The sequence below is a fragment of the Ambystoma mexicanum genome, chromosome 14 (assembly GCF_040938575.1).
Source record: "Ambystoma mexicanum isolate Mex_15411 chromosome 14, UKY_AmexF1_1, whole genome shotgun sequence".
Lineage (NCBI taxonomy): Eukaryota > Metazoa > Chordata > Amphibia > Caudata > Ambystomatidae > Ambystoma > Ambystoma mexicanum.
Genome location: NC_090940.1, coordinates 631345729 through 631361995, shown reverse-complemented (window position 1 = coordinate 631361995; position 16267 = coordinate 631345729). Strand labels below are relative to the sequence as shown.

Here is a 16267-nt window from a genome sequence, read left to right as displayed (position 1 = left end):
TCCTTGCAGGGCGTCTTAGAATCGTCATCAACGAGCACCACTGGGACCGAAGCTGCCGCCTCGACACAGAGTTCACTTTCTTCGAGGGATCTCGACGATCCGTGGCTCCTGCTTTAAAGGGAGCCGCTCAAGAAAGATCTGTCGACGACTCATTGAGCTCTGCTATTCCAGGTATATTGGAGTGGTAGAAACATTGTAGAAGGAAATAAGACTTGGAACAATATATGGACTGGGCTTGTAGCATATCTATTTTACAGGTTGCCCAGGTTGGGGGAGGGGGGCGGATCTCCACACAACTCTCTAACCGTAGGGGCCAGTATTCTGCCAATTGTTCTAACCACACTGCTTTCCTTCTATGTCTATTGTTGGTTACCTTTATTAATTGATTTGTGTGACATTTAACCACAGTACAGTTGATGCACTATAATGAAATCTGATAATTGTGGTACCACTTAGAACTGTATACATTTGACATTGTAGATTAACTGAGCACAAGGTGAGTTATTGTGATTGTGTATATAACCTTGAACCATAATTATACTGTTTAACTAATACAGTGTGTGGACATTCCTTTGTGGGTGCTTGGGGACTACACTGTACTAAAGATAAAGACCCAGCCTGCATCACCTCCTGAGAAGCTAGGCCTTGATTGATCGTCCATTGCTACCAACAATAGAGAATCTTGGCTGCAGTCCGCGGTGCCTCTCCTCTACCATATAGAGAGGAGAGGTACAGACCCCCCCCCTCCAGTCTACAGTGTCACAGAGAAATCCTTTAGATTTCTCAGAAGGTTTAAATACCTTTTCTTGTGTGAACTACTGTTCCAAGAATAGTAAAGTGAAATTGGCTTTTTCGCTTTGTAGGTCCAGCACACACCATCTTATGTGGAGTGCTGGGGGTTACTTAGTAGCCCCTTATCCTACCTACTCATGTAGGATTTTTTATGTAACCTTACTACTTTAAAGGGCTGGTGGCAGTGGTTTAATTTTCCTACCATTGTGCACTTCTACCGCATGCTGAATCCTCAGCTGCAGTATAGCACGCGTGGGGGACCATTTTGTCAAAATGGGACCGTCTTTTTTTGCCATTTTCTGTTTGAGTGGTCTTTCTTAGGTTTTACTCTGCGAACTGAGCCAGGTTTGAGCCCTTTGTTCGTTTTGCCTTTGGCAGGCTTCAGTACTCTGGCTCCACTGTGTCTGGAAGGTGCAGGAAGTGAGGGAGGTTCCCGAAACTCCCCTGTCCTTTGTCTTTAGGAATGCCTGAATGCACCCAGTCCTGATTGGCTGGCTGGCTGGCTGGCTGTCCATGCAGGACAGCGAACCTGTTTGAGTGGTAGCTAGCCTGTGCATGAATGGGAGAAACCTGCATTAAAAGTGAGGGTTTTGGGACTGACAGAGAACTGTTTGGGAGAATTCTCATTTCTGTGCTTGGAGACCCCAAGTTCTTTTGCTGGACTTTAGGACTTAATTTTAACCCTGGAATAAACCCTTTTTCTCACACATTTATTTTTGATCTTATTTGGACTTGTGTGTTTTTGGAGTCTGACAAACTCCATACACTGACAAACTGACACACACCTTTTGTATTGACACACACATCACCTTCAGTGCAGTGTCACAGAGAAGACCCTTGGATTTCTCATAAGGTTTAAAAAGCTTCTCTTGGGCGAACTACTGTTCCCAGGAGTAGTAAAGTGAAATTTGCTTTACTTACCTGTTTTTCTTATGTAGGTCCAGTACACAACATTTTATGTGGAAGTACTGGGGAGGGGGCGTGGGGGATGGAGGTTACTTAGTAGCCCCTTTTCTTACTTACTCATGTAACATTTTTTATGTTACCCTCACAACATTTAATGGCTGGTGGCAGTCGTTTTATTTTCCTACCATTGGGCATTTTTACCGCAGGCTGCATCCTCAGCTGCAGTAATGCACCCATGGGTGCCTATTTGGTAAAAATGGCCCCGGTCGTCTTTCGCCATTTCTTGCTTGCAATGCCTTTTCTTGGGTTTTACTCTGCATGCCAAACCAGGTTTAACCCTTTTGTTAGTTTTGCCTTTGGCGGTATTCAGTGCTGAAACCCACCTCTGGCTCCAATGTGTCTGGCAGGGAGCGAGGGAGGTGCCCGAAACTCCCTGTCCTTCGTCTCCTTGGTTACCTGAATGCACCCAGTGCTGACTGGCTGACAAACTCCATAGGCATCTACCTTTTGTATTGTGACACATACAGCACCTTCAGTGCAGTGTCACAGAGAAGTCCTTTGGATTTCCTTGCAGGACAGCCACCCTGCCATTTGAGTGAAAGCTAGGCTGTGCATGAATGGGAGAAATCTGCATAAAAGGCGAGGTCTCTTGAACAGAAGGCAGAGTCAACCACTGGATGAAACATCTGAAGGAAACAAAAGCTTGCTGCACCCTGCTGGACTATTGCACTGCCCGGTGAAGCCCTGCTGCAGAGCTGAAGCTCCAATTTCTGATCAACTAGAGAAACCCGGAACGGACGACTTCTTCCCTTGGGTCGGTGGGACCAACTAACACCAAGACGGACCAGAATTGAGTGCATAGTCTTTAAGTCGGATCAGAGCTCCAGGAAGATCCAGAGGACCCTCCTGAAGCAGGACAGCCCAAGACGCTGATCGTCATACTGCAGTAAAGGAGTCCCCAGATGTCCTCCCTCTTGTCCCCATGACCGAGGCCCAGGAACCCAGGATCTGCAAGACTGCAACCAGAACAGAAGCCAGCTGGATCCTATTCTTCAAACCTAAGGTACTATCTTGACTAACGGGTACATTGGTCTGTAGCTTGCTTTTTCTCACTGGAGACTTGCAGTAGCTGCTTTTTACAGAGTTGATTGCAGCTTGTGGCCCAATAAGTGATTCTTTTTACTACAAACTAACTTTGTGCAAGACTTTTGTGCCATCTAAAGAAGTGCCTCAAAATAGACATTGCTCAAATTGACTTTGGCTGTCCTGGCTCCCTGCAGACTCTTCTAATCCATTGACTTTGGTTCTAACTGTCCTTCAAAGGTGATACATACGTTTAGCTTGTATTGCTGGGAAAGATCTAGGACTTCACTGGAAGATTGAAAAGTATTCACATGCTCTGAGAATCTGTTAACCTTTTCCTTCCCTAACCTTGTCCACAACCTCAGAATTGCATGAAGTACAAAAAGTGATGGATTAATGGCAAACATTGTCCTAATAATTGAGGTCCCCTCAGGGTGTAGGAGGTGTATGTATGAGGCATCCCAAATGGGCATCTACTTGCTTATTTTAAATCTGGAAACGGCAATGAAGTGTATTTTTTATTGTTGCATATTGCCCTTTCTAACGAAGGCTTATTTAAAAACTGACTGGTAAATAATTATTTTACTAGAAAATCTTGAGTGCAAGGGTTATTTGGATACCTGCCATTGTGAATCGTAGTGTTGCATCTCTACAGCTCACATTTACCCTCTTGATATAAGTCTGGCTGCGCAGTCACTCTACCAACTTGTTTAGTGCAGACCTATACCAATAGGTGGGTTAGCCATTACCAAGAGGACAAGGCGGGTGTAGTATCCCACAGGGTTACTGCATCCAAATTTGCCTAACATCGACCACTGGGAAGAACAACCCGACGAAGAAATCACAAACAAAGCTTGCTGCATCCTGCTGGACCTTTGAATTGCCCGGTGAAGCCCGGCTGCAGTGTGGATCTTTTCTGAGCGACAAGAAAAGGGACGACTTCTTCCCTTAGGTTAGTTGGACCAACGAGTCCCCCAGAAGTCCTCCCTCTTATACCCACGACCGAGGCCGTGGAACCCAGGATCTGCATCCCTGCAACCAGACAGAAGCCAGTTGGACCACTCTTCTTCTAACCAAAAGGTACTGTTCCGAATTGGGGTACTTATCCTCAGTGCCTTTAGCTTTGCTCTTCTCAGTTGAGACTTGCAGTAGCTACTTTGGTAGAGTTGATTTCAGCTCTACCCTTCACAAGTGACCAGACAGTGATTTATCTTCAACAAACTCTCTAACTTTGTGCAAGACCTTTAGTATCTAAGAAGTGCCTCAGCTCCATAGACTGTGCTCTAATTGACTGGCTCCCTGCACCTTTCTAGTCCATTTGACTTTGAAACTTACTGTCCCTCCTAGGGGATAACTTGGTTTTTAACTATTATTGCTGGGAAAGGTTATCTAGACTTCATTGGAAGATTAAGTGCTCACATGCTCCGAGAACCTGTTTAACCTTTTTCCTTCCCTTAAACCTTTCTACATACCTCGGGATCTAAAAAGTACTAGTAATAAATAAAGAATTCTTATTTAACTAAATTATCTGTAACCAAAACCTTGAGCATAAATGTTACTTGTCTACTTGAATTAGTGGATTTCATTTGTACAGCTCTACAGCTCACAATTACCCCTCTTGAGACTGGCTTGGCTGCTCAGTCATATTACCAACTTGTGTAGTACAGGCCTATACCAATAGGTGGGTTACCTAATACCAAGAGGACAGGTGGTGTGTAGTCTCTCACAGGGGGACTACATCAATTCCTGCCTAACAGTGCTTATACATCAAGTAAATTGTGTTTTAAAGGGCAGAATTTCAGTATTGTGTGGCACAACATAGAATATGTATTTCTCATTCTCTGAATAAGTATTTCAGAGTACAAAGTGTTATTATTTAAATGTATATTTATATTCCTGAATCATTTTATATAAAGAAGCGGTGTTATCACCTGTATGGAGATTAATTTGTAGGGGCTTTTGGGATTCGTTGTACTTAAGAACCAGTCTGCATCACCTCCTGAAAGCTCGAGCCTGGCTGCTCGTCCATTGCTACTAATTTGAAAGCCCAGGCTGGGGTGTTTTGTGCCTTTACCCTACCATATAGAGGGCAGAAGTACAGACCCCCCCATCCAGTCTTTACAGTGTCTGTCTCTGTAACAACCTAACCGCGAGCAACTATAATTAAAGCTGTCAGCTTTAAAATGTAATGTGAATAAGTATTGGTTAGTGTAAGATTATTTACTTACCTGCAGTGTGTATATATAAAAAGAAAAATCTATATTTTAATGTAACTTCAGTGTTTGGGCTATTGTTTTTACTGGGTCCAGTGTAGTTACCTACATTTCACATCCTCCTAAAATAACCCTGGCTGCTCTGCCACTCTACCAAATCCTTTGGGTAGTACAGACTTGTACTACGAGTTGGGGACCTGTATACCAAGGGATAGTTTTATAGAGTATTACCTCAAGTGGTCTTTAGGAAAACTCCCCTAACACTAGCTCCTTGGGTAACCAAAGCTGTTCTCCTTTAACACCGGCCAGATTCAATCTGAGCTCAAACTGGCTCTGGTTGTTCCCCGCTTGAAAAAGCCCACTCCTTGATCCTTGTGTGCCAGCTAACCTTCACCCAATCTCTCTTCTTTCTTTCTCCATGAAACGTTTGGAATCTCTTATTTCCCCTCTGCTGAGCTAATTTCTAGAGGACTCACTTCTTTGAGTCATTCCAATCTAGTTTCCATCCAGGGCGGGACCGTGAGTGTCTTGGTCTCAGCTTTGGATTATCTTGTCCGTCTGGTCAACCAAGGTGGTTTTGGCTGGCGCGCTTATTCTTTTAGAACTTTTAGATGCCTTTTGTACAGTCGACCATTCCATTTTGTTGGACAGTCTTTCCACTGCAGGACTCTCCAGCCTGGTCCTATTATGGATTAAATCCTTTCCATCAGAAGAGACAAAGTCCCTCTCCCACCTTTTTCGCTCCCGTTTCTTACCTTTCTTGTGGTGTCTCCCAGGGCTTAGTCTTGTCCCCCATTCTATTTAATGAACAAATCTAGCCTTGTGTTGGCCTCATCCGCTCCCATATCCTCCATTGCCATTCCTATGCTGATACCCAGATTGTTTGGCTTAATCTGGCACAACCTAACGCTGCCTCTCAGTTTAGCGGCTGCTTGGAGGCTGTGGGTCTGTGGATGAGCCACAACTGGCTAAAGTTTAATGGGGACAAGACCAGGGCCCTGGTTGTTGGTACTACTTCTGCGTCTTCGTTTTGGACTAGACTTTTGTTTGCCCTCTCCCCCTTCTCTCGTTTCTTTTCCTTCTCCTGTGGCCGTTAAAGATTTGGGTGTGAAAATCTCTTCCACCCCATGAATGGAGGCTAAAGTTGCCACCTGTCAGGCTGGCATTTACATTAAGATGTTTACCTTCATCAGTGCATGCTCCCATTGTGGCTTTGCTGGTTTTGAGTCGAATCGACTACTGTAATGCGCTATATCCCACCCAGCCCAGTTCTCGTCCTCCGACTTCTAACTTTTACAAAAGCGTGCCACAAGAGTAGCTACTGGTACTCCATTTGGGTCTCGCATTTGGCCTGATTTGCGAAACTTGCACTGGCTTCCTGTCGGGAAGCGGGTTAAATTCAAGACTCTGTTATTCACCGGGCATACGGTGCCCACATCTGCTCTCCCTCTTCACTCCCAAGATGGCTCTCATATTCAGGTCCCTCGGGTGTAGCCGTTAATGGGCGGCCGACTTTTCTCGGTTCCAGCCGCTATGTTTTGGAACGCACTACCTGTCTCCCTTAGTCATTGAGAATCATTTGTTTAGATACCAATTTAAACTCTCAGCTGTTCCTTACTTTGTTGGTTTTAGGTTTAGCACCAAGAAGCCACTGGTGATGGAGCACTTTATAAAATCTTTTAAACATAACATCTTATCAGTATCTTTCCGCCCTGGAGACAGTGCAAATGGACTACATAAAAGAATGGTATTCTACCCACTGACAAAGGCTCTTTTCGCCAATGGTGCTAGTGTCAAGACCTTGTCAAACAAATGTAGGTTGGGGTTCAAGTTCTTTGTCTCCATCTACAATCATATCACATAACCATTCAAAAGGTGCTGTTTAAGAACACCAAGAAAAGAGATGAATTTCGGTTTAATAACTCCAAACGGCAATAAACAAGCAGAGATTATTCAAAAACAAGTTAATTCGTTAAGTGAAACAAAATTGTTATTCTGTCACTGCATCGTGCCTTATGATGTTGCAACAAGTATTTAATGAAATTACGTAAACCTCAACTAGCTTTCCGCTCTACACCTTTGTCTACAGAACAAAGTTGTCAACTTTTAAACTTAAATTTCAATAACCACACCCACTCTTCACCAACCTCGGCCCATTGACTACAATGATGCCAGATCAATGGGTTTGCTCCTCACATCTTACTGCCTCAATTTCCCAGAAACTTACCAGCCACACTCCAATACCATAGTGAATCTCATGGCCCGACTTGACGCTTCATAACAGCATCAAACAAGCATTTAAATCTGCCACCACCACCTCTTCTCCCTTGAAGAATTACCAGTATGGACTAAAGCCTTCATCCCGACCTCTCTTCGTCCCTGGTTAAGCATTGTAAATATGATAAGTCAATAAATTCTTCTATATGCTGTAAATAGCTGAAAGGACTCAATCCATCCATCCATCCATCCTGTCACTACTCCTGCTCCCACCTCCTCATCTACAAATGCTCTCATCTGTATTGTACTGCAAAGCACTTTGACACAGGATGGTGTCACTTACTCTTGTGTAGCATTTCTTCTCAAGTAAGTGACCCAAGGAAAATGCTAATAAAGCCAAAAATACCATGCCAATTTGTGAGTTTCATGACAAAAGGGATTTTTTTGCCAATCTTGTGATCATGGTGAGTAAAAGTAGGGTTGCAAAACTAAGTATCTGAAATATCAATTAGCATGTGCTATAATAGGTAACTCACCTGTGGTGGGGGAGAGGGCACTCTTGGCTGCAACAATTTTTGTACCTGAATGAGGAGACAAAATACATTTTTAAAAAAGCTATGCGCCACATCAGAATGGGCAATATAGGAAATGATATTAAAAAATGTGTTTTGCAGGTTGTCAGATTCAGTTCACATCATTTGTCCAGACCAACAGCTAGCAGCTGGCCTGGAAAATTACTTCTACTGGATTTTGAAATGGGGGCCTGTTAGGATAGATTTCATACTCAAGAGTCTAAAAATAGCCCAGCTCTCTTTATTGGTAGCTATGAGAGCAGCCAGGCTTCCCCCAAGTGGGAAATGGCTGATGGATTAGTACAGGTCTTCTTATACAGGCCCCACTGGCATGGGCCATGCAGGTTTGTCTAAATTGGCAGCAATATAGTTAAACCTATTTTTGGCATTATACACGTATATAGGGAGTTATGGGGAAAGGATAATGGGGTGACCCAAATAAACACACTAAATTACCATAACATTGTTTAGATGAAACCACAGACAATCTACTAAAAATTATATTTTCTATTATAGGGTTGCACATGAAACACAAAGTACTTAAGTGTAACACTAAAAAACACCTAAGCTAAAATGTATGACCTTTCCCTAGTGGTAAATTGAGGTCATTATAACGCTAAGGGGTGAGACACAAAAAGGGATACCTAGACGCAACCAACATGCTACCGAGTCATGCTCCCAATCTACAATGCCAATATATGAAGAGCTCAAGCTTTCCACACACCTATAATACATAGCAAAACATGCTAATTCACAGCTAAACTACTCAATACAGTACTGTAAGAGGAGATTTCCTAGAGTCCACTTGAGGTAAGACTTCATAAAACTATACCTTTGGCATACAGGTCCACAAATCTTAGTATAAGCTTGTACTACCCAAGGAACCTTGGTAGAGTGGCAGAGCAGTGAGGCTTATCATAGGAGGAAGATGTGAACTGTGGGTACGTACACTGAGCACAGCTAGTACAGGAGTCCAAAGAAACACCAATATACTTATGTTGATATAGATTATATTTACACAAGGAATGTCTTATAATTCTTAGATTACTTAATCCACAAATAGGATTACTTAAAAAAATACTTTTCAAAGGCCACTGCTTAGTTGGTAGTTTCTCGCAGTACAATTGTTACAGTTTGACAGTAATGACAGCTCTATCGTATTATCGGTACGACCACACACTTGTGTGAAGACCAAGATATACAGCAATTGTATTTTGTTAGCAAAACCAAAAAGTCTTTTAGGAAGGAAAAAGGTTGGTCAAACAGTAACAGAGTTTAAGGTTCTAGGGGTGTTTTCTTAGCAAACTAAAGCTTTAAAAATCCAATCCCCAACTCTATGCAAAAGTCAGTTCGGAGAAGGCTCAAATTCTTACGAAGCAGCAGGACAGCAAATGTTCCTGAGGATACTTTCAGTCCCTAGGACAAGATGCTAGACGAGTTAACAAAACGATGGAGACCCTGTCATAGGAACCACTAAGGGACACACGCCAGCAGCTTGGGTCAGAGGTAAGCCTGACACCTCTTTGTACAATGCAACACTCCGGAGCAACAGCTTGGATTAAGGTAAGCAATACCATTTCATCCCACAGAACCTTCGGTTGGAGGGCATATTTGTGGCTGGATTCTCCTCTCTTCCTCAGCGACGGACCCGGTCTCCCGATTCCTCAGTCTGGTGACGAAAGCAAGGACTCAGAATGGGATGTCTCAGCAGCAGTCTCGAGAGAGGACCCTTAGCAGGGATTTCTTAGGTCAGTCTCCGGCTTTGGTGCCTTTCCTGCAGCACCAAAGGAGGACAGTCTTTGCCTGATCGATCATCTTCGATTCCTGGAGTCCTGCACTCTGGTGAGGAAACTTGTATGAGTCAGGTCGTGCCTATGGAGGTTCGGATTCGGCCTCTCGAAGACGCTGCACTGCAAATGAGTTGGAGGTCTCTTGGAATTCATGGTCTGCAGCTCTGGAAAGGCACAGCACCTTGGGAGATGCCTCAAGTAGTTGGTCTCAGGGCTGGTTGATCCCACCAACCAAAGAGAAGGAGTCATCTTCGCAGCTCCTCTGTAGAGTAGAAGTCTGGGTCAGGACAGCAGTGGTCTCTTCACAGGGATGAAAAAGTTCTGCAGGCGTCTGCTGGTCTTTAGTTCAGTTTCCGGTAGTCTACTTGTACTTTACCTCAGGATCCTAACTTTTTTTCCCCAGTTTCGGCACCCACTCCTCTGCAATCTCAGCAGTTTACAGAAAGGGGCGGGTGGCAGTCCAATCAGGACAGCCAGATCCCCAGTGGGCACTGGTTCCATTCAGGCAGACAAAGGGCAGGGGAGTGAAAAACTCCTCCCCCACTTCCTGCCTGCCCAGATACAATGGGGCCTAGACAGGGACACCCAAAGGTTCCCTCCCAAGGCAAAACACACACAGCCCCCCCCCCACCCCCAGTATGGTAGAAGGGCTAACAACGAACAACCATGTTACAAATAGCGAAAAAGGAGCCACCATGTTAGAACATAGGCCACCCTATTGTGCACAAACTAGTGTGAATACAGTCTGCAGTAAATAAAATAGCACAGTTGTAGAACATGTCCACTGCCACCAGCCATCACTAAAGGGTTGTCTATGTGACTAAAATGTCACAGGAGCAGAGAGCAGGGTGATACTAGGTATCCCCATGGCACTCCACATAAAGGTGGTGTGTGTACCAAACTCAGTATAAAGTTTTAGGAGTAATAGAAAATATTGCCAATGACCCTGCAAGGGTTGGACAAATCATTGCCATCATTTGTGAACAAGTGCAACGCGTTGGCAGTGCACTTTGACACAGACAAAGAACTTTGACACGATACATCGATTGTGGCATTTCATTCTAGTCATGGCCGAGGCGCAATTTCACCAGCGCTAGAGTTGTATGGGACGCAGGCAGTTCCAGCTACCCTCTATGGGGCGGAATTGTGGGGGCATGGAAAGCTGGAAAAACAATCTACCATAATCTATTATTACCAGAGGGTCCAAACTCCTGGAAAAAAAAAAAAAAATTGGTCCTACTCCCCAAGAGCATTCCCTCTGCATTGCTACTTCTAGAGTTGGAGGTAACCCCGGTGGACGCTAATGGATGCTAGAGAAGCTCTAGCGTCCATTAGCCCAGCCCTTTTTTAGCTAATACTTGGGAACCAAGAGGGCCTGGTGTAATACAGAGACACCCAGAGCCATGGTGTCCATGCATGGAGGGAAGTCAGTCTTGGTTTGTCACGTAAAAAAAAAAAAAAAAAGACTGCAGGAAATAGGAGGTAATCTATGGGAAAATCCCCAAAATCAATTGCCTGGCATAAAGAAAAAGGCTACGTGCGGCCGAAAACGCAACGGACCAGCTGGTGGCAAGCACAAGGGGGTTAAAATTGGGTCCGGCTTACCTTGAGCTTTTGATCCCAGGCAGGAAACTATACCAAGATATTATTTCACCCCATATGAGAAATCTATATGTAAGTGAGACTGGGGACCCTCCAAGTGGCAAGCCTTACAGTCAAATGGAAAGAGTCGAACTCAGATACATGTATGTTGTGTGGTGGAAGGTAGAAACCATGACGCATTCTATGCTGCTATGTGAGAAAACAAAATCTGAACCAAATGTACATGAGGCCTATATTGAGGGAAGGTGGAATGAGAGAAGCCAGATCAGCAATAATATTTAAGACAGAGCACTTTGCGACGTGTCGTTTTTGCCGTTGCTAGATTCACTCATAAATCCTGGATGCTGAAAAGGAAGCTAATCTACCTGCACCCATAATCCAAAAAGGTGACTGAAATGTGTAGAGGCTGCGAGCAACCCTCTCCTCCATAGTGTGTATCAAGGCTGTTTCATGATATGATTTAATTGTATTGCTAAGTTTGCACATTCAAAAAGGTAGATTTGGCAACAGATGATTTTACCCAACATGTTTTATGAATGTTTATAGACTAATGGATTTTATGTATTGACCGACTGTATGCCTCTATCATTGAGAACTGTACTCATCGATAAACCATCTCAAAGGAGAGAAACACTGCAGATATGGAGCTGTGTGCTGCTGAGAAAAACAGATGGCGGTAAGAAAACTGCACAGTAAAGGTAATAAACAGAACAGAGTTCCAAAAGCCAGAGCAAATCAGAATGAATGAGTGGTACGAGTCTCCACTCATTCAAGATAGAATAGAAAACAAAAGTACCAGAAGTCTAGCAGAACGTCCCAGGGGTCTCACTTCGAGAGGGGATGAAGCATAAACATGATAAATCTCCCCATAAAGTACCTAGAAGGAGAGAGGGGGTTACCACTTTGAGGAAGAAAGCCAATTTACCTCATGTGATCGCCTCTTGTACGTTTGCAGACTTTTGGGTTTTGGACTTCTCTCCCAACCAACCTTAATTCAAAGCATAAGAGCGGCTCTTATGTGTTCTACCTACACAGTCCTTTCACTCTCAAGGTAGGGGCTGTCCAAAGGTGCCTCATAGTTTATTGGCAAAATCTTGGAAAAAGTAGTCGCCACAAAACTACGCGCCAGAATCAACTACACCTCGTAACAACTATCAGTCGGGATTCTGTCCCAAGTGTAGCGTCGAGACAGCCACCATCCAGGTGGTGGATGATGCCCTCCAGATCAAAGGATAAGGATGACTCGTGCCTCCTAGTCTTCGTTCACCACTCAACTGCATTGGACAAAGTAGCCCACCATATCCTCCTCTCCCTCCTCGCCGACAGGATGAGAATCTGACAGTCCTGAATTGGTTTACCTCCTCCCTCTTGGGCAGAAACCAGGCCATCCAGATGAACACGTTGCTTTCTAACCAAATTTCAGTCTCCTCCGGAGCACCCCCAAGGCTCCATCCTCGCACTGATCCAGTTTAACCTTTACATGAAGCGTCTGGGTACACTCTTCAAAGACAGATATTGACATCCAATAGGTGAACGATACTCTATTGTACACAAGAGTAGAAAAGCCCACAGGACATCAGTTGTCTCCGAGATTCCATGACCATTATCCAGTCCTAGATGTCAGCTGCCTACCTCAAACTGAACCAGCCAAGACAAAATTAGTAATCTACCCCCCACCCACCCCTAAAAACTAACTCTGCGATTCAGCAAAATCATTAAGCTTCACCATTGACAGCAGACTGTCCTTCCAGAAACCCATGCCAATAAGGCAGAAATGCCTAGCTCCAAATCACCCTTTGCAAAAATCAAACCCTTCATCCCGCAGCAGGACTTCCGGACCATAGTGAAGGCCTTGTGGTACCACACATCGATGGGGAAAATGCCCTTTGCTGCATACTTGGCTTCCCTAAAAGCAGTCCACGCTGTAGCATGTCTTATTACAAGTGCGCAATATTTGACCAAATCAGCCTAGTCCTCAGTGGAAGTTTTGTGTTCGGCAGGAATCCTTTGGATTCCCCGCCCAGGCTCCAGAGTGTTTGAGAAGTCAGGAAGCGAGGAAGGAGTCCAAAACGCTGCAGCACTTTGTCTACCGCCTTGCCTGAAAGGAACCAACTCCCAGTGGGTTCCTGGCTGTCCTGATTGCAGAGGTTTGGCTGTAGTTCCTGATAAATACTCGAACCTGGAAGCTGCTGAAAAGTCAGCCACTGGAGCTGAAACCAAAAGAGGAAGAGAAAGGACGGATGTAGCGTTTTCCAGAGACCGAAAAGCCTGCTGTGTAACCAGAGCCTCCTGTAACCCTTCCAATCGACTAGGGGGGGGGTCCCGAACACGATGACTCATACCCAGGAGGCTGGTGAGATCCACTAGTCTCACCAAGACCTGCATTTCGAGCCATCCCACGACGTGATGCGACTTTGCTGGGCTGCAATACCCTGGGACCTCAAGCCATTGTGCGATGCATGGTCTTCCGAAGTCAGAAAGCATCTGAAACTTGGTGGCCTCCTCCTGGTTCTCCAGAGACAAATTGAATCCCTGAAGTCCCCTCACCAGAGTGCAGGACCTAGAGTGTGAAGAGGATCCAACCGGCAATATTCGTTCGGCATCTGGCCCGGGACCTGTGCTGCTGCATCCTGAAGCTCTGCTTTTCTCCTAAGGTACTGTGTGGGCATGGGTATTACTTACCATCTGGTGTGCATCCTGTGAGGCTGAGTGGGTGATGTGGTTTGGAATTTGTACATACCATTTGCCCAGGCCTATTGCTGGAACACATATAGGGAGCCTTCTCAGAAGTCCCCGAAAACTTAACTTCAAGTAAGACTTACTTGTTAACCCCTTAACTGCCAGGCTATTATGCAAGTCTAAGCAAAAAGGACGAGCATACTAGTCCAGGGCACTCCCGTGGAACTTTGACTTTCCTGCAATTGAAACCTATCACACGCTGCCTACAGCTGGCACCTAGCCCACAAGGGTCCCTCTTCTGCCTCCGAAAAAAATCCTGCAATAGACTAGGGAAGGACTAGATAAGAAAAGGCTTCCGTCTTCAAAAGTATATCAAGTTTAAAAGTGCTTACTTGCTTAAAGAATTAGTGTGGTAACTGTGAAAGAAGACGTGTCCAAGTATTCCTAAGTTTATGCTTACCTTTGTGTTGCATTACGCTCCTCTAAAAAGTGTTTAAGTACTGTAACGCTCACCTGGCTCCCACAGAGGTGCTGACCTGGTCTGGATTGCTGTGACCTCTTCAAGCGTGATGCGCAGGATTCGAAACACCGACTGAACTGGACCCCCAAATCTGGCTTGTCTGGCCCGTAGAAAAATCTTTCTGTAGGTGGAGAAAGGGGATTAACTGACTGCAGAGTATTGTGATTGCTTCCCACCTCCCCTTTGCTCTTCTGTGACCACCTCCGTAATCCCCAATCAAGGCTCACCTTAATGTTTGAATGGATGAGCTCTCCATCCTGCTTCTGGTGCAGGGGCGCGTATTTGACCAGTTACTTCACTGGTTTCGGAAGGCGAAATGCCGTAAGTATACAGTTTAAAAATTCCAGAGTAGAGTCTTCTCTTTGTTTGCTTTTCTTAACCTGCGATCTGTCCTTATTTTCAGGTGCAGAGTGGAAGTGATGCTTCAAGGGATATTGCCGGAGATAAACTCAGGTGAGTTTGTGATAAAATGATCCCTTTAAATGTCTTTAAATCCCTCTAGTAAAGTCTTTCTTTTTTCCCCCCTTAGGGGCCGGGGTGCGGTACCAGGCCAAGAAGTGGCGCCAACCCGAAATGAGGAGTGGTTCCGTCAATTATGGCCAGGTAAGTCTTGTGACGGAAAATCAGGCTTTCCTCATTTGTTCCTCCTGCTCACCTTTTGTCTCTTCTTCTCCTCTGCAGGTGCAGAGATGTGGCGGAATGCCCAGAAGGTCGTGGTGGATAGTGAAGAGCCCACGAGGCAGGTGAGTGATGCGCGGCATTGCAACAAGTAGCGCAATGCTTTTAAAGAATATCTATCTTCAGGATCGCTGGCGTGATGGTTCCGGACACAGGTAGGAAATTAGATTTAAGTTCTTGGTTTCCACCTTTTCTCTTCCCTTCCTTCCTTCCTTTCAGGTATCCCAAGATCGAGGCGGGCGTGGCTGGAGGCAAGATGCAGGAGCAGGCACGTTGAGCGTTCAGCTGCTAGATGCAGAGCAACGCGAAGCACGTGTGGCAGTCCGGGCGTGGTTTAAATAGCCTTGGAAGAAGTTCCAGGTAAGTATTCTTCCACGGTCCCCACCCAAGTAAAATAGTTCCTTTGATAAAATAGTCCCTCCTAAGCCTCATTTGGCTTGAGGCTTCATGCAGCAAGGTCTGCGTCAGGTAAGTGCACCAAACACCCTCTTTTATGAGCCTGGCGCCTATGGCGCCAGGACTGATGTCCAACATGAGCCTGGCGCCAAAGGCGCCAGGACAATGTCCAAAGAGCCCCTATTAGGGGCCGCTGGGCTTTTACCCGAGGGCATGATGCCTGCTCCCGGGGGTGCTGGGCCTGTCCTGGTGCTCCGGGGGTAGGCATCATGACAAGTACTTTGAAGGGTGTTTCACCCCCCTTCTGAAAAAAAGTAATAAGTGTTGGTATTGTTTTATCATTGCTTAACTGAATGAGTGTACAAGCTTACCAATAGGGTTTACCTACCTTGAATAACATTGCGTTCTTCTCAAATAGTACTATAGGGTGTTGCTTTCCGTGATCTGCTATACAGACAGTCTGTGAGGTAATACTTGCCTCTGAGTTGCCTGAAGCCCCTCTTAAAAGTAAATGGTTACTTACCTTGAATAACTGCTGCTCTTCTAAACTAACACTGGGTTGTGCCTCCCATGAGACTGCTTACAGCAGTTACAAAATAGTCAGAAGGACCATTACTTACCTTGAAATGACCTTCGGTCTTAAAGTGTAATTGGGGTTAACTTTCCCTGAATTGCTGAGTGCATTCAGACATAGGGTGTTAATACTGGTCACTGAGTAGCTTAAGGCCTCGCCAGAAAGTATGAGTTCTACAAATTCTGAACTGAGTTCTAAAAAGTAATGTTGCAAGGAGTATACTTGTAACAAGGTTGGTTTATTAA

At 45.0% G+C, this 16267-nt stretch overlaps 1 protein-coding gene across 3 annotated transcripts in view; it reads right to left on the bottom strand.

The window, feature by feature from the left end:
- RCOR1 (REST corepressor 1) overlaps window positions 1-16267 on the bottom strand; it is a 297736-nt gene that overhangs the window by 138151 nt on the left and 143318 nt on the right. For all 3 annotated transcript variants that reach the window (XM_069638105.1, XM_069638102.1, XM_069638103.1), the window contains one exon: window positions 7748-7792. In XM_069638105.1, the coding sequence (XP_069494206.1) occupies window positions 7748-7792 (45 nt within the window). The remainder of the gene's footprint in view (window positions 1-7747; window positions 7793-16267) is intronic.